This window comes from Nesoenas mayeri (assembly GCF_963082525.1).
Source record: "Nesoenas mayeri genome assembly, chromosome: Z".
Classification (NCBI taxonomy): domain Eukaryota; kingdom Metazoa; phylum Chordata; class Aves; order Columbiformes; family Columbidae; genus Nesoenas; species Nesoenas mayeri.
The window spans coordinates 21,338,569-21,357,825 of NC_137542.1; the positions used below are offsets into that span (position 1 = coordinate 21,338,569).

At 35.1% G+C, this 19,257-nt stretch overlaps 1 protein-coding gene across 1 annotated transcript in view; it reads left to right on the plus strand.

Moving 5' to 3' along the window:
* BRD10 (bromodomain containing 10) overlaps positions 1-19,257 on the plus strand; it is a gene marked incomplete at its 3' end in the record, with an annotated part of 55,650 nt that overhangs the window by 16,522 nt on the left and 19,871 nt on the right. Inside the window, exons 4-5 of the mRNA XM_080362089.1 lie at positions 11,118-11,194; positions 16,870-16,959. Coding sequence (XP_080218215.1) covers positions 11,118-11,194; positions 16,870-16,959 — 167 coding nt within the window. The remainder of the gene's footprint in view (positions 1-11,117; positions 11,195-16,869; positions 16,960-19,257) is intronic.

Here is a 19,257-nt window from a genome sequence, read left to right on the forward strand (position 1 = left end):
TGTCATAAATTTATTCCTCAAAGTTTCTAACTCCATTTTGGCTGTCATATTTATTGGATATTGTTTTCCCTTACCGGATCGAAGTCTTGTTTCAGATTTCTCAGTGTAGTGTTTGCTTTATCGAAACATTGGCTGTTAATACCAGTGGAAATACAGCATTTGAAATTTCCTTGGAGATTTCTCACTTGCAGCAAGCAGATCTGCAGCATCCCAGCAGCTTCTTGTAGGCCATGCAACTAAACAGAATTCTCAGAAAATGTTATTTGAGCTTACAATTTACTTACCTCCCTTAGGTTAAGATTTGTTATAGGACTTTCTGGCAAATATAAGAATTCATGTATTAAAACTTTGTTCCAAATTTGGCATTCCATTGGTCTCAAAAAATGGCCTTTCTTTCGTTCTCTCCCAGGACCTCAAAAACTAGCATGGTGAATTTACTAAGAAGTCTCTTACAACTAATTACCACAGAATAAGTCTATCAACAAATTTTTGGTTTAATTTTCCTGTTTCATTAGAACTATGGGTCTGCTAAGGATGCCTTTAAACTTCACCTTCGGACTGCTCCATTCAGTATTACAGCGCTGCAGTGCGGGGGAGGGAGAACTCCCCCTTTCACTGCTTTAAAAGCAGGCAGGCAGCTTTTTTTTGGTTTTTTTTGGTTTTTTTTGGTTTTTTTTTTTGTTTTTTTTTTGTTTTTTTTTGGTTTTGTTTTTGGTTTTTTTCTCTTCTTACTGCAGTTCAGATATAACCAAGGTCACGCAGCTGGCATATCTCAGTTATAACGAGCTGCACACAGGCCTGGGATGTTTTGGTCTTTTGTTTTCCCATTTCATTCCAGCCATAATACACTTTATATGCAATTTCAAGCAGCTCAGCAATAGTTACATTCCTTAGCTCCATTTACCTTTTACAATTTAGAGATGTCAAAAAACAGTATAAACCAGTATAATAAACATAAATCCATTATTCTATTTTCCTAAATCTAAATCAGTTAATGTTCTAGCAACTTTTAAATACAACCTCTTCTAAATGCACATCTATCATAGCATTTTAACAATTTAAATGCTTTTCTAACAATATAAGCAATTACTCTAATGTGTAAGGATGCATCCTAAGGGGGAGCAAGGTGGAATTTTAGCAGTGGAACCTGTTCCCATTTTGTAATTATCTCCCCAAACAAGATTCTTTTGGTACTAAATATGAATATGCAAACTAAAATACTGAGCTCAGATGTGAAAACCAAATACTCAGTTCAAATATGCAGATGGATCACAGTCACACTGATTTAAGACAATATCTCAATTTTTGCATTGCACCTTTGGGCCGCTTACTGCTCAGCCAGGTGGAGGTACTGCGGGGTCTCCCTGACAAAACAGTCAGTGCGTGCTGAAGCCCCCATCAGCCGCCCCCGCAGCGAGCCGGACTAGCAAGGCCTCTTTTTTTTTTCTGTTTTGTTTGTTTTGGTTTGGTTTTTTTTAGTGTCTCATCTGGTGCGCTACAGCTGTTATTCCAAAACCAGGATTCTTTACATGGTGTGCATACAGAAAAGCCAAATCCAGCATACCGAGAGGAGACACAGCCTGTGACAGAGTTGCGCAAGTCTGAATGCTGGAATAAAGCTAGCATGTTAGAGAGAAAAACAACAGCCATTACACGCAAAATTTTACGATCACATTCATGCAGTAAAAAACTAAATTACTCATGATCTTCTGAATTATCACAAAATGCACATTTTGAGTCAACGGATTCTCATGATTTAACAGACTGTGAACTTATCGTACCATATAGCACAGACCTACCAAAATTGCAACATACTGAAACAGATACCCACAAAGAAAACAGGTTAATAAGGAAAGCATCTTGCAGACTTTAACAAGTTTTCTGTGACCTGTGTGTTATCAGTTAACTCTCTCTCAGCTTGTTGAAGTTCAAAGTACCCCACCTGTAAAACTGTCTGAAATGATTTAATGATCTCTTGTAGGGATTTATTTTGTCCTGATCTTCTGGCCTCAAAAACAACATTAATTGCAACAAGATTCTATTTTCCGGACACTTTTCCCAATCATTTAAGTTATACCGCAGCCACCATTAATTACAATATTTTACAAGATCTTCCTTCCTTATAATTCCGAGTGCTTTTCTAAGTTTTAAAACACCTCCCAATACTAATTTTTTAGGAACACAACTGAAAACAATTATTCCTGACCCCATCTTGCAAGTAAGAACCTTGAGAAGGGGGCGGGAGGGAGGGGGAGGAGGGGAGGAAGGCACAGGGCTGCTTGCAGCGAGAATGGGAAAAGTGGGAGAAGGTTTTACGGCGCACTTAAAAACAACTAGTAAAACAATTAACACACATTCCTGACAAGCTACTTGATTTTCAGAGAGGCGCACTTAAAAACAACTAGTAAAACAATTAACACACATTCCTGGCAAGCTGCTTGATTTTCAGAGAGGCAATACACAGGAGCACATAATATGTACTGTAAAACTCGCAAATAACACGTTGATAGCAAACACTAGCATTCTCTACTGCTAATCTCAACACTAGTGCTTCCTTAGCTTCTGAGTTTTCGACCTGCTTACTGATGGCGTCTTGAAGATGGTCAATAGATTGCATGTAATTCTCATTGGGACCCTGATTAATAGTTGCAAATGATGTGGCTGCTCTGTTGGTTTCAGGCACCTCTCTCATAGCTTGATATGCAAGATCTGTTGACTGCCTCAGGATTTCAGAAACTTATCGTGTCTGTAGTTGCGGTGTGTCAATTAGTGTCTCTTCCAGGAGTTGTGGGATACCTGCCCCTTTCAACAAATCCCCATTGTTCTGTCCTAAATGATCTATAGCTGTTACATTTCACACAGTTCTTTTGACAAATTATCTGACTCCAGTTCCTTGGACTGCTTGGTCTCCTTAGGGTCGTGTGATGGTATGGGAGGCCATCCACTCGGTAATTTTCCTCCCCCTGCCCCAGACTGCTGTATCAGTGCCGCCGGCACAACAGGGGATGGAGTGGGGAGGGAGTCAAAAAACACGATCCGGGTAAACTTCACAGTCATTTTTAGGTTTGTTATCAGGCTGCAACGCTGGAAAAATTCTGGCAATAGTAGCCTGCTCAGCCTTAAAGTCTTTTAAGGTGGTAATTAGTCGCTAGTGATTTAGTTTCTTTACCATCTCCATTGCTGACCTTATTCCATAATTTCTGCCCTTTATCGTCCCAAAGTTAACATTTAAAAGCCTTCTCGTTTTCTCCTGGGTAGCCATTAATTCTATACCGAATTAATAGTCTACATATGTTACTTTCTTCTTATTTAAGTCCTCTCATAGAGAGAATAGGCAGGAGGAGTTTAACTATGGCTTCTTCCTCAGAGGATATATTTTGCCCCATAACTTCACTCTTCCCTCCTCCCGCTCCCAGCTGCTCACCCTTTACGGTGACTTCTTCAACAATTAATGCGGAACGTCCGTACGCCTCCGCCCGGTTCTCAGTCCAGCTGATCCGCCTCCGGCTGGGCCGCTCTAGGCTTTTCCCCAACTTCAGTGGTACGCCGTTCAGAGTATCACGTCGGGGTCACCATATGTTAGAGCGAGATAAGGACTCAGCAAAACAAGTCGATTCAATGTGAATCACGCTAAGCCATTTATTACAGAAACAAGTCTCCTTATATACGTAACTATATTCTAATCACGCGTCCACGCTCCAAGCATGGATTCGTTAAATGAGTATCGTGGGCTGTCCGTGCGCTGGAGTCTCACTGATGATACGTCCGATGATTCATGCCAAGCCAGGACCCCGCTGATTGAGGAATGCCCCTCTTTCTCACAGCAGACTCTGCACTCAGCTTCTCGAAGCGGCCTTGAGATACCTTTGAGCCTTACTAATTCAGCAACAGATCTTTATATATCAAAACACCTCCACAACAGTTCATGTTTCTGTTCAGATGATTTGCACATTCCTGACTTGCTGTAGCAGTGGCACACTTGGGTTACTGTTCATGAATGTAGACTGGTTGTGCAGGGTTTTTTGAGCTGAAAAATTCCAGTAACTATTGTGAGCAAACCTTACTGGAGAACATAGCAGTGTTATGGGGTGTTGCCATAGTTAAAGAGCATTCCTGTACCCTATGCTTGTGCTCTGAAAGATTTGTAGCAGTCCGCCTGCTTAAAGTCTCTTTCACAGTGTATTTTATTTCATAAAGTACCATTATATTTTGTGTATGAAATCAAGCATTGCTTGAATATGAAGAAATTAATCTAACAGCCTAGCAGCAGTTTTGTAGTGTCTGGTGTACTGTCCTTGGGAGTTTCATGGTCATTTTTGTCTTCAGAGTTTAACAACTTGGTTGTAGTGGTCTAGCCTCTACATCTCGTTCAGTCTGTTAACTGTGTTGAAAACATTAAATGAAGTATTCTGCCAAGTTGTAACAATGTACTCAATGCAATAAGCTACAGTGTCAATATCTTCAGAAACATGTACCATGTACCATGGGTTTACTTAAATTGTTCCATGAATTGGCATTATTAGTGCACTTGTTCAGACCTGCTTTGCTGTTTTGACTATATAAAATCATGTGCTTGTGTCACTGTGGAAGCTTCAAAAGTCTATAGTAATGCTTAATTTTCCAGATGATTACAAGTTATATTTTCTAAAAGAGGAGCTGTTGGGAGTAAGATAGAAGATTAGGAGAAAAAAAGTGGAAAAAAAAGGATGTGCTTGGTAGCTGCCAAATCTTTGAAAGACATTAAATGTGTCTTGCAAATTTGTGAACAGTAAAATTCAAGCCAGTTTGTCAGTTTGAGAACAGTGGAGTTGCTGCTAAAATGTAATGAGAAAACAAGAATTCTTGCAGTTGGAGGGGCTAACAACTTTATTTTACCATGGCAAATACTACTGAGTTAGTGTTTGATGTCAAAAACATCTGTTTCCCCATCTAGGGGGAGGAGGCTCTGTTGCATATGTGGTATAAATAGATTTTTATTTAAAATTCCTATTAAAATAATTTTTAATAAAAATAGTTTTTAAAAATAATAAAAAATTATGTTGTCACCTTATAATTTGAAGCATGGGTTGACATTACTTTTGTTCTTCTAACAGGAGCCATGAAGACTCAAATATCATAGTTTATAACAGGAAGTTTTACTAGGTCTGTAAAAGTGTTCCTGTTTTCAAGCCAAGAGGATTTATGTTATGATAACTTACAAATGGGTTGTGTTGTCCTTATTGAGGTAATTTACAGATGTCAAGAGCATTTCTGTGGCTTACTCTTTTATTTGTCTACACTAAAATAGGACTAGAAGAGATGTAAAGTATCATTTATTTATTTTTTCCCACTTCTTCACCCTCAGATAAGAAGACCAACTTGAGATGGCTTCTGTTTTAGTTGCATCTAAACTCCCTAGTAGGTATTTGGATGCTCATAACTAGTGTCCAGGCCCTAGTTTTTATGTTACATTGCTAATTGTCTGCTCATCTCTTCAATTATACCATCTGTGGAATTTATTTTGACTCGAAAGAAAAAAGCTACGGCAGGTAGACATCTTCTGGACATACTGAACTTAAGTAATATCTAAGAATTTTCTCAGTTCTGACTAAGGGACTCTTGGTTAATAAAATGTTGATTTCCAGTGAATTTTAGAACAGAGGTTTTCCAGCAGTGGTGTTATTTAAAAGGAATAAATATGAAAGATCTGTAGATCTGGGTTTGTTTTTTTACTTTCAGCAACAGGTTTGTCTAACAAATTACTTGATGACAATTATGTGAAAGGAAAATCAATTTAAAAATGGCTCTTAACCATCAGTCAAATATACAAAATAATCCAATCTCTTGGAATTGAGATTAGAACAGGTGATAACTCAAAACAGTATTAACTACTAAGTCATATTTCTTCCCATCCACCTATCATGATCTTCATTAATTTAGCATTAAAATTAAAAAGCAGTAAGGTAAAAATTGTTCACCTTTGAATTATTTTAGTCATTAATTTTGGTTTAGTTTTGGTTTGTTATATCAAGTCTTTACTTTGAGACAGAGTCACACATGAAACTGGGAATACACCATTTCAAACAGTACCTATATTTCAGTAATTTTCAGTACAACGTTCACCTACTTTGAAATCACCTTTTTTCAGAATAGCATTTGTTTCACATTCACTTTAATGTTTTGACTAACTTCTGTTACTGGCTTTTACTAGTACTCACTAAACAGGTTTCCATGCTCATCCATCAAGCACCAAATACTGTCAGGGTGGACAGGGCAGTATCTGAGTTAATGTTACTTTTCCCCTGCTTAATACAGTTTCCAGCTTTTTTGGCAGATGAAGGTCTTGTTCAACTAAGTTTCCTGTGGAAAACCTGTATTTTACATAATTGCTGCCACAAGATGAAGTTTGTTTTCATTCAGAAAAAACAATGGCATGATAGCTAAAATGTTACATGACTGCACTGTCCTTTACCGCAAATTTTGTGTGTTTTGACAGTGTTCTTGTTTCAATTTACTAGCCAAGTGGTTTGTTTCAGGAAGTAAAGTCAGGAAATGTGCAAATTGAGCTTTTAGGCTTCTATGCTACCAGCTCTAGCTACAAGTTGGTAGAATGTTATTGGAGAGAAATATTAACTCGAATCAAGGAAGAGTTTTGGTTTATATTCACTGATAACTGAATTATAGTTTAATTTAGGATAAGATTTGTTGTAGTTTGATTGAAGAATAAAGTCATTGTGTATTTTCCCTTTATTCTCTGGTAGAGAATGAAGAGGACTGTATTTGTTGAAAGTTATACCCTCTGTCCAGGGTAAGATGTCTTGTAATCTCTTTCCCTCTGAACTGAAACACATGTGAGATGTGAAGCCTGTTGGAAGAGGCAGTGTGGAGACATAATTAGTAATTGTGGCACAGTAATGTCATGTCAGTGAGTGAATGTAAGGTTACACAGGCTGACATTTCTGATATGCACATATTTGAATGCAAACTTTTTTTTTTTAATTCAGTAATGCTATTTTATGGTTCTGGCAAGGGGGAAGAAAGCTTTTTTTTTTTTTTTTTTTTTTTTTTACCCAAAGAAGTGTTGACTATATTTGAAATGTAACCTTGTATCAAAAAGAAGTAAAACTTATAATCTTTGTTACAAGTATTGCCCTATAGTGGAAACAGGAATAAGAGTAAATCTGTATTTACTTATTAGTGTTTATAAAATATTTGTTAATTACTTGTCAAAGCAAGTATTTCTTTACTTTGCAAAAATAATTTAGGTTTGTAGCTGTTGCTGTATAAGGATGACATTGTTAGTGCTTCAAGATGACATGCCTGACAACTTCTGTGTAGTTGCAGCTCTTGAAGAAGACCTCTTCAGCTTTTTCAAGATTATTATTTTCTTTGGACTTGTTTTAGTTTGGGAAACTCTTAATTTGTTTTGATGGAGAGTGTTTTTCTCATTTCATTCTTATGTGGTTAGGGAGAAGTGTGAAGACGTAGACTGAACGGAAGCATTATCTGACTTCCTTCTGTGTAGTGCAGTCCTGAGTTATGGATTCCTAGGTATTTCTTACTAGTATGTGTTTAATCTGCAGGGTTGTCTTTCAGTGGATCACAGAACCATAGAAAAGCTGTTTGAAAGAACATCTGGAGATCACTCTCTGTGATTCCCTGTTTGAAGCAGGACTGTCAGAAATACCAGATCAAGTCAGTTGTGACGTTGTCTAGCTATATCTTGAAGGCCGCTAAAGATGGACATCTATTTATCAATCCTCTGTTCTCCCTTTCCCCTCTGAGAATTCTTATACTGGAATTCCATTATCATTTTGTCTATGTGTAAGACTCTTGTTAAGTATTTTATGAAGTATGGCTAGTAAAAGCTGGAGACAGAGCAGTGGGAAGCAAGCAGGGTGTGTTAAATTGGAATAGGTGACCCGAAGAGATAATGCTCATCAGCTTCCTTATTAGAAATATTTCTTTTTTCTTCATTATTTCTTAGGGTGTGTTTCTCTAACTCTGTTGCTTTCAGTCAGCAATTAAGCATAATTGTACATTGAGTATGCACTGAAAAGTACAGTATACTGTGGTTCAAAATGTGTCTAGCTGCTGTCAGAAACATAGAATCATTGAATCATTTTGGTTGGAAAAGACCATTAAGATCATCTAGTCAAACCGTTAACCTTACTTCATCTGTTAAAGTAATTTAAGCCATTTAAAATACCTTCTTGACCTAGGTTCACAGGCAAAGCAGCTCTAGCAGACCTCAGTGGAGTGGTTTGGCAAGTTGCCACTCACAGTAGATGCCTGTTTAACCCCTTAGCAATTTTTACCTTGATACAGAATTTATGTCCACCTCAGTTTGGCAGCTGAAGCTAAGTGACTGTTCTGTGGTGGCAAAGCTGAAGTGTTCGTGTGGTAATACTACATGTGACAGGGCCAACAGCAGGTAGCTGGTACAGACTGACATCCTTTACCATTGCTGTTGGCTTTGCTGAACATGTCGTCTTGTGGTCTGAGAATCTAAACTAACAGATCTAGATAGATTTTTATTGGGGCAATATGATCCCTGGTTAATTATATCCAAAGATTTTTCCACTTAAAGGTAAGCGAATTGGAAACTGGACACAGGTGCAGCTGCATTGTCTCAAGAATGCTAAATAGACGTTTTCTGTTATAATCTTTAGGGTTTTTCCCTTGATAAGCTATTAAAGAATATTTTTTCTTTAAAACCTGGCAAATGAGAAATACTATTTTTGGAAAACCAGAGATAACTTTTTTTAAAAGAGAGAGATTATCAGTAATAATTCTGTAACTTCTTTTGAACTTCAATTTGGTATTTTATAAGGAGGTTATTAAGGTAGAAGATGAGTTTGCCAAATTAGTTTGCTATATATATCTATTAATACTCTCACATTATACAAATATCTGTAGTGTTTTTATATTTTTTAGAATGAGGTACGTGCCTGTGTTGTAGAACATTTGATGTATATAGTCGTGAAGTAGGAAAGAGATTGTTGCTGCACTGTACAGGAAGATTGCTAGTGCAGTGGCAGATGTCAGCCTGGGAGTCCTGGCTTATGGTATATGTATTATAGTAGACAAGTTTTATGATAACCTGTATGTCATACACTATTTTCAAAGACATTTTTTCCTTGGTTCAGTTTACACAGAAGGTAAGGCTTATCTTCTCTGTGGTTCTAGATATTTTTTAAATTCTTGTTCTGTCTGTTACCCCATATCTTCCCAACTGCATGCTTTTCAGATGCTGCTGCAAAGGAAGAAATATTTACTTTATTTTTTTGTAATTAGTTACAATTCTTCCTAACAATTTTCACCGCTTTTTCAGCAGGAAATACTGGGGGAAAGGGAGTATATTTCTGTTAGCTCTGTTATTTTTTGAAGTGCATTGCATCATTCAGCACCTGATGCTGAAAATATTCCAGTAAATGTTTTCTGGAAAGTGTGTTGAAAATATCCAAATAAAATGAAAATTTTCATGTAAATCATATTCAAATCTTTCTTTTGTAAGGAAGCAAAGACAGACTTGCTGCACCATGTTTTTATCCCTTAATGTTCTGACCAGCTAACATTCTTTTACAGGGCTGTAGCAAGGAACTACCGTGTGACCAGAATTCTATTTTAGTCAGTTTGTCAAGAAAGCTTGTATTAAATGTCTGCTTTAGTTCATTTAATGGATAGCACTGTTCTTAATTCCAACAATTTTGTTTTCAGTGCAGCTGGATTCATAAAATGTTATAAAAATGTCAGCTTTTTTCATCCATTGTCAAAATGTTTGGGTCATTGTTTTAATAAACATGCTTCTCTGTTTCGTCACTTGTTCTGTAGTGGGAAATCCGTGAATATTTATTTTTGATATTTTAAATTTTTTTATAAGTTTTTTTATAAGTTCAGAATGTGGAGTTTCAAATCGAGTTTGATTTACTGATTTTTAGATGGTTTAATTTTATATAGAATTTCAAATCTCTATTCTTTGAATCCTGTGACCTGTCTCTTAAGTACTCTTTATTTCAGATTCAGGTTCAGGAAACTCACTGTAATAAACTTAAAATATAGATGCCTAGGCATCATTTTATAGGTGTATAAGTACATATGCATTTGTACGCACAAGCAAACATCTATTAGGAAAAAATTAAATGCAATTCCTGCCAGTATTTTCATTAATGTAAGTATCAAATCTACCTGCACTGGTATTATTACCAAGTGCCTGTAATGATTCTGTTTGACAATTAGTTCCACATACTTTATATTTTTTGTTTGTCTGTTTTTAATTTTTTAAGGTTTTAAATTCTTGTTTAGAACTGCAGAATGTGAGCACAGTGGTAATCTTAAAGTGATGGTTTTGTTCTGAATGAACAGATCAAAAGTGATCTTTTTTCAGTTTACCATATGAATGTAGAAGTAAGCATTTAAGAAATTCCACTATCTTGCATACATGGCTTCGCAACATACCTGCTTGATTTGAGAAATGTGAGTTATGAACCCTGATACTATAGGCAGTAAACCACTTGCCTTACCTTTAAGGAGGTTTTTAGTTACATCCATGTTCTTATATAGCACAGTTGGGTGTGAAGGGCATTACAGGAAAGTGTTTGCTTTCTCCTAAAATGTTAGGTTTTGCACAGCCAGAAAAAAAAACCAAATCAGTAATCTGATTTCTTTGGTAACTCCACTATGTACACTTGAGGATTTCTGGACATTGCATGTACTTTGAGGGTATTTTTTGCTGTAAAGGTCCCAGACCCTAATGTCTGGTTCACTTTACAGTGAACCAAACATGGTGGGTAAGTTCATGGCATAAATGGTAGATTTCACTCCTTTCAGAACAGTGGTGAGAATGTTTCTTTTATGACTTAAACTTTTAGGGTATATGTCTTGGGCATTGTAGTGGGTTTGTTATTTATTTTCCTTTTATTTTTCTTCCCCCCACTCCTTCCAAAAGACTGTCTGTCCCACACAGATACTTGTAGTTTGATATTTGCTTTTGCTGAGTCTAATTCTGATTCATCATGTTTACTTACTGTCAGCCATCTGTTAGCTATAGTTTAACTTCTATGTCTGTATGTAATTTGGTTTTATTAATGAAATACAACAAACAACATTATGAAGCTTTTCTCTTTTGATTTTACAAGGAAAAAAATCTGTATCTAAAAAACCAATCACAAAGAAGAGGAAAGGTGTCACAAAGTCTACCTTACCGGAATTTCAGGTAAATTATTTTAATTTTGTTTTAAGCACTTGAAATCTGAATGTCTGTAAAATAAGTCCTTCAGTTTCTGATAGAGACCTTGGAAATCATAATAAAAATTAATTTCCTTCTTCTAGTTCAAAATAATCTGATAGTGTTTTTAAAAGTGCATTTTGACTTTTGTTGGTAGAGAATGTTTTAGTGTTTTTATTATGTGTAGCTTACACAGTGATTCACAGTGTTGTTTAAGATCCCAGATAATCTGTTATAGGACAAAACCTGTAAAAACTTGGAGTTGTTAATGGCATTTTTAAGGTAACATTACATGGGTTTTGTAGGAGGTCTGACAGTGTGGTCTTTGAATTAAAATCTAGCGTGATTTATTGAAGTACTTACAAAAAATTTGTAGACTTCTGTGCTCATCATGTTTACAACTTTTACCCCTTTCCTGCATGTGAGCTTTAGACCAGAGAGCACTGAGAAAAGACTGCTAATTATGATGATGTTGTCTTATGGTACTATAATAGAAGTGTTACAGTACTTCAGTTCTAAGTCACAATTTATGTATGCATTTATCCTTGGATTTAAGTTTTCCTTCTGGTGTATTTTTTTTTTTTTTTTCAGAAAGCTATCTGTGCTATCCTGAGCAATAGACTCACATTAAATCATGACTGTTCTGTAAAAACCTCACAGTAATTCAGTTTATAATGATAATGTGTTTCAGGTGGAGTTAGTAGAATTTCTGGTGATAAAATTGGTTAGTAACAGCCAATATTGAGAAAAGACTGACATTTAAGTGTTCACTGATTTTTATTTATATAATGGTAGTGACTAAAATGTTTTCTAGCAGCTCCAAAAAATAGGTACAGTGTCTAAATAGTTGTATTTTTCCCAGAACAGTACCTGCATGCCATGGATGTACATGATTAGGTTAGAAATAATTTTTTACAATATTAAACTACTGCATTAAGTATTCTTTCTAAAACATTACTTAAAACTTAGCCCAGCTTTTTATCTAACCAATGCAAACTGTACATTTACATATCTAAATGTAAAATTAACATTATTATACTTAATCTATGTAAAATTGTAATTAAAATGTAACAGAATAATTCTGGGTCTTTTGATCAAAGCTAGATTTATATCTGTTTCAGATGAAGCCAAGATTGGTTCGTATGAGCAGTTTAATCATATTACGGAACTTCTTAACAACTTAACCTGCCTTTTTCAAGAGTACAGGCAGGGCGTATGACTGTTAGAAGCATTTGAAAATATTAAAACATTTCTATTTGGATTATTAGTAAGATTTTACAGCTTAGTAAAGTACACTTCAAGATACTCTGCTCCACATGCATGTATGGCCAAACTTAATGGAATTATGTAACTATTTGAAGGCAGGAAATGTGTTTTTTAAATATTAGGTAAGACAACTTGAGTGTACGCATGCCTCATGAGGTGTGCCAGGGAGGGTATGTATAACCATAAGGATATTGCTATGCATATGTAAAGATCAGGTCTTTTGGAAAGAAAGCAAATAAATGAAAATGTGTAAGGCTAGATCTTTTACCTGGAAAATCGTAACTTCACATTAAAGCTGAAAAAATTAGTATTAAAAAATGTTGTAATATGTGCAGTGACCCAAATTGTACATTAAATGCAATTATTAACAAAAAAAAAACCCCAGGAGATAATTGTACTACTTAATCCTAACATTTATAATGCCATTTTTAAACAGCCTTGTGAGGAAACACTGCACAGATTTTCTGCTCTCTAGTTTGAATGTCATGAACAAAGCAGTAAGAGCATAGAACAATGAACATCATTCCTTCCTTGTATGTGATTTAATTGTATGTGTATTAATTTCTGAGAGTGAGGCTGCTTAAAAAACAAATACACAAACGACAAAACTAAAACAAAGGCAGATGCAAATTAAATTCTTTTTACCAAATAAAAACACACAAAAAACATGTCCTGTTCTTAATATTTTGAAAATCATTTGAGAAGTGAGTTTATAGCTTCACAGATCATGAGTTCATTGGCTGTTGCATATTTCCTCTTTTAAAAGAAATTCTGGGTTCCAAGCTTCTTATTACTGTTGCTCATTAATGTTTTAAAGAAATGACAGTAATTACATTGTTGTATGGAAGGGATACTAGTCTCTTTTTCTGGTTTCTTTTTCAGTTACAAAGTATATTTAAGCTTGGTAATACGTCCTTGGTCTCAGTCTTTCCTCCTTTCCCCTCACATGTAGCTATATAGACCTACGTGTACTAGAATTAAGAGAAAAATGCAGACATTTTAAGGAACTGGGCTAACTTCAGCTTTCCTGTTTAACTGTGTTATAACAGTTTCAGTTGTATTAGCTGTGGTCTGTGTTAAATGCAGATCTTGAAAGGGGGCTGTCTAGACATTTTCCATGTGGAGATGGCAGCAATAAAATATCAGATTCATAGGATAGAAAAGTGTAATTTAACAGTCATTACACAGATAACCTGATGTTAAGCTCTAGACCCCGTTGAAGTGAGTAAAAATTATTCTGAAAGACTGGCTTAAATTAAGGGGGGAAAGGAGGGAGTATCAGTGATCTGTGGAAGTAGACTAGGTTTGTATTTATGAATAGATCCACAGGTTAGATTTGTTTTCATAAGGGTAAATAGTTCATTTATAAATTCTGAGAAACAGATCACAAGAGTGTCCTGAGCTGGAAAAAAGTTTGGTGTCCCTATCTAAAAAAATAAAGGGGGTGTGGGGATGGGGGGAGATTTCCTCTTTTCCCTGCTTGAACTTCTAGGAGAGAATGACAATCTTTGAGAGATTAGTGAGATCTGAGATTGTATCCTAACACTGAAGTTGAGCATCAAATTTGAAAATTTACTGGAAAACCAATTACTTGAATCTTCCACTGTACTCAGTTGAAAAACAGGATGCTTATTGCTTGTGAAAATTAAGCCTGGATATAGTAAGCGCTATGTCTGATCTGAAAATGTCTGTGTTGTAGTTAGCATGAACGTAACTAATTACATGACTTGCACATTAATGGTTATATTGACAAACTGAATCTTTAAGCCACCATGTAATGTTTTAGAGAATAGAGACTAATCTTTTGGTAAGTTGTAAAGGATTTTTTCCCCTTTATTTTTATTGTGATAGATGATTAGAATGCATATTCTTCGAGAGCAGTATGTAAAACTCACAGTGAGCTATCAGAATGTGAAACAATGATAAGATTGCAACAACACCTTTATTTTTGCCCTCATGTTAACTTCTCTGTTAAAACATACAAAACATTTTAGAAAGACAGTGTTGTTTGCAGAAAATTGGATTCCTAAATTCAGCCAAATAACAACCATGAGGAAAGAACACTGAAACATACATTAGAATCTTATTATGAGAAACAGCTGCTAGATTCCATATAAAAATGATAGGAAGTGCACTACACTTTCTTATTACTGCTCTTTTCACCTTTCCTTCAGAAAACTGGCTTCAGTCTGTAAGATGGGAAACGTTAACCCAGTGAGACAAGTTTCAGAAATAGCTTCTTCCCAGTCAGTGTGCATCTTTAGTACCTAATCTCAAATCCTACTGTGAATGAAGAAACATAAATTTATTCTTGAACCTTTTATAGTGGTTTTCAGTACAGTATTGGAATATTTCAAATACTGAACTCATTTTGGCAGTAAAGCTCAGCTAAACTGAGCTGCTGTTACCTTTCTTATTTTGTCAGTGGGCAATTGACACACAGATATAAAGCCTCAAACGTACACCTCTTCTGATGAAAACTAGGACTCAGATTTGATTTCTCTTCCCTGTCACCCTCAGCCCCAAGATAGCTGAACGTTTTATGTTTTCATGCCTTTTTTTTCCAATTGATATAGTTTGGATTGGTACACAGTAACAATTTTGCAAATCAGATCCTTATGTCTCAAGTGGCTGTTCTGAAAATGAGAAACAGGACTAGGACCTGTGAAAAGTTTGGCTGCATTAATTGTCTGATGACATGTAATAGCTTTTTATGGTAGAGTCAAAGGTAGAGTTGGTATGTCCAGGACAGCATTCAACTAACATGATGGTGAAATGATCCTTCTTCTTGCAAACTCTTGCATTTCCAGAAGTCGGTTCCTAGAGAGAAATTCACTCACTTCTAGCAAATGAAGACAGTATCTTCATTTGTTCAATTGTTCTGCTTTATCTTTGGCCCATGACACACTGAATTAAATGTGTCTCATAGGAGAAAACAAGCAGCAGTGATAAAATTTTAAAAATGAATTGTCTAGTATATAGTCAAAAGAGGGGCTTATAATTGCATAGGGAAAACCTTTATCCATGCCTTTATTGACTTCTGTCAAGGGCTTGATTTGACAAACTTGGACCTTTTTGTATAATAATACAGTATCATAGATTTCTTTGCAGGACAGATGGGAAAAGAAGAACGGGTATTTGGCCTTCTGTTTATATTTTATGTATTTGGAGCTTCTTTAAGTGCAGAACAGACATGTATGTTTAACCTAGTAGACTTACACATAATAATACTATTTTCTGGGTTAAGAGAAATGCTTTGCAAGTTAATTTTACATGCATTGTCTACAGCAAGACAGTGCCAATTTCCTTATTCATTTGCTGTTAACATTTTAAACTTCAGTCTGAGTCACCAAATTTCTTGGTACTCTCAAATGTACACAAGTGTTACAAAAATAACAGGATGTATGCATTAGAGGTTTCAGAAATTTATGTATTTTGCTTAAAATGTCAGTTCTGTCTTTTAATAGTGAAACAAAGGGGTTTTTAATATGAATTTGCTGCAAATGTAAAACTTCATGTGTAATTGAAGTAAAAAATATATGGTTGGGAAAAACAATTTAAAAATTAGCAGTTGTATGATAAAAGCATTTTTGTTGTTTGCGTTTTTGTGTAAGTTTTTTTTTCCTGTTTAGATTTGGTTTTATTAAATAATTTCAACATGTTTTCAGTAGTACTGAAATAATTTCCACCTAAGCGTGTTCAGAAAGAAGCAAGTCTTAACATGCAGTAACCTGAAAGAATCCAACAGCGTAATAATTTCAAGTTTATTAACTCTTTAATTGCCCTAAATTGTGCTGTGCTAAAAAAATATGTATTACTTTTGTTTGATGGTTTCTTTCAAGAAAATAACATGCATATTCTGAAAGGAAAATTGTAGAAACCAGCTTTCTAAAGATGGGAATAAGAAGAATGTAACACTTTCTAGAAGCCTAGGTAGGTAGTTTTGATAGTCATTGCTAGGTTATCTTTCAGGAATACTCTGTGAATGTATCAAGTTATGTTCAAGAAAAACTTGTTAACAAGTGCAGTTATGTTATAACCACAGGGTAGTCCAAAGCTAGTACACTTTAATTCACCGGCACATTGTTTGGTACTCACATCTATTCCAGCTCATTACTATACTTGCGTCAGACTTGGTAGTTATTAGTTGCAAAGGTTTTTAAGAAAATACCTGCATCTTGAAATGGAAGCTCACAAGCAGAGGTATGGTTTGAGCGAAGTATTTTCCTGTTAGATTTCCTTTCTTTCAAAAAGCCCTATTTTTACATTAAATGCTATAAGAAAATAAATATCAAATGGTGGCACTAAGTAATAATGTGCTTTTAGATTTTATTTATCTTCATTGTACATTTTCCAAGTCCCACATTACCAAGTGTTTGTGTTCATTTGTTTTTTAGCTTATTTGCACTAATCTTGATGAACTCAGGGAATTAATCACAAAGATTGAGAATGAACTCAAAGATCTGGAGGACATTAAAAAGAAATCGGTATGTGACATTAAAAGCTTTATGTTATATGGGTATAAAATGGTGGCATTTATTTGCAGAGGCCTGTCAACTGAAGATTTTATGCCTGTTCAATAATTGCATGAAACCTTGCAAGGTTAATACCTGGAGACTGTAATCTTAATATTTTCTGTGCTCTGTTCACAATGTTTTTATTATAAGTAAATTCCATAACTGTGTTAACACTTTTCACTGCCAAAATAAAATGTGGATAGTCATAATATCTTGGAATAAGTAGTTAATTTTTATTAAATGTGTGATCATTCTTCCTTGACAACGAACTCTTACCCAGCAAGCAATTACAGAATAGAGTTCTCATATCTGCTTATGGAGTGCTGATCAGGTCTTCCTGTGAGCTGACTCTTATGTTGTTTACTAGGATTCCTAACTCCATTTTTTTTTGCACTAAGTTATTAAAATTGCTTTTGTTTCATTTTTCTGTACCTTAGAAATTAGGCTTATAATTTCTGTGAATGTCTTTAGTATTATGTAGAAACAATTTATTCTTAAATTATTTAAAGAAGGGAGAGATATGGTAGGTGAGAGGCAGTATAAATTAGGACTCTGAAAGACAAATTCCAGTGCAGACACTTAGCATGACAGTTGTTCCAAAGTTATTCCAAAGGAATAAAAACAGATTTAACTCGAAATTATTTTGTAGTTGTGAAACTGCAAATTGGTTTTATGATAAGATTGTCAGGAGTTTATCAGAAAGGCCAACAATAGAATAAAAAGCCAAAAATGAGAGTACACATAAGCATATCAATAATCTTAGTATAGGTGAAACTTTTAGGCTGCTATTAAAACTGTACTAAAAAGACTTCTTCAAGGGTAGACAAATGCTAAATATGTCATAATTGCTCTTTGAACTGAAATCTGATAATGTCATTATGTAAATAAGTTGCATGACTTCAGCAGGAATACTATGTTTAGTTCTAATCACACAGTCTGAAAAAAAAAAAAAAACAACGAACCAACCAACACCTTATGTACTGGGGAGTTAAAATACAACTCATTCAACATTGAGAAGCTGTGAGGTAAGCACAGTCTTACTTTGTGCTTCTATAGATCTATCAGATCATTATTCTGGGTCACTAACCACTTGTGTTAGAAATTCTATACAAAGAAAAAAGGGTAGGATTAATTGCTGAAAAAGTGATTATGAGGTAACAGTAAAGTGAAGTATTGATTCAGGCAAATTTCATATTAACCTTTCAGAAATAAAAATAGAAAGATGTTAAATTAGATGAATAGTCAATAAACTTGACTTGCTAAAATGAGGTTTCACTTCACAAGGGAAATCATTAGAATTTCACCTATAATGTCTAACACCATGTGTAATTAGGTTAGGTATCTTTAAAACTGCAGGAAATTTGGATTTCATTGTTCAGCTCTAACACAAATGACAGTGGCAGGTTCAGAAGTATCCAGAACAGAGTTTGTTTTGGCTTTTGTGAAGTGCCTAGTCTATTAAGTAAACGTAAAATTGTTCTAATTTCATTATGGAAATTTGACCTAATGTGAAAGCTTATTTTAATATGATGATATCAATTCAATGTGATGCTGTTCATGGACTTCGTTCTTATTGTGATCCAAAGATGGTGGTGTTCTTGCTACTTCATGGTAGCTTTAATGATTTTTGTTTGCAATAGTGACCCAGGTCAAACCATGGGAATCTTTCTTCTTCATGGCTAACCTACTCACTTATTCCAGTTTTAGTAGCTGTTAGCACATGTTACTGCACTGCACCTCAGTGCAAGCTTTAAATCTTATGTTAAATACTAAGGCGTATTAGAAATACAGCTTGTCTAATTTATATTTAGACTTTAAATTATAAACTTTTTCTTAGTCCTAACTGCCCTTTGTTTCCTAGGAGACCATTCTAGAGTACATAAAAAGAACTTGGGAAGTACTGGAGGCTGTAAGACTTCTTTAACATCAGTAAACTTAGCTTTGGCTGCAGTTTGTTTAGGTAGTTGTACTGGTTGTATCTGACACTTTTTCAGAAAATCAGCTTAAGTCAACAAATGATGTGAGAGCTTTTTAGCCCAAACAGGTTTTGTTTGGCAGGTTAAAAGCAAATTAGAACCAAGTTATGTAATGGAAAACCATGGGTAATTTTAGGTGTAGGCATTACTACCAGTTCCTCCTACAACAGTGAAATAAACCTGATTTTCCCTGCCTGGCTGATTAAAACATTTTGGTTCTGCACTCTTCTGTACACTTGTATTGTCTTTTGAATTAGCTATGAGGAGGGAATAAGTTAGTCAGGTTTACTAC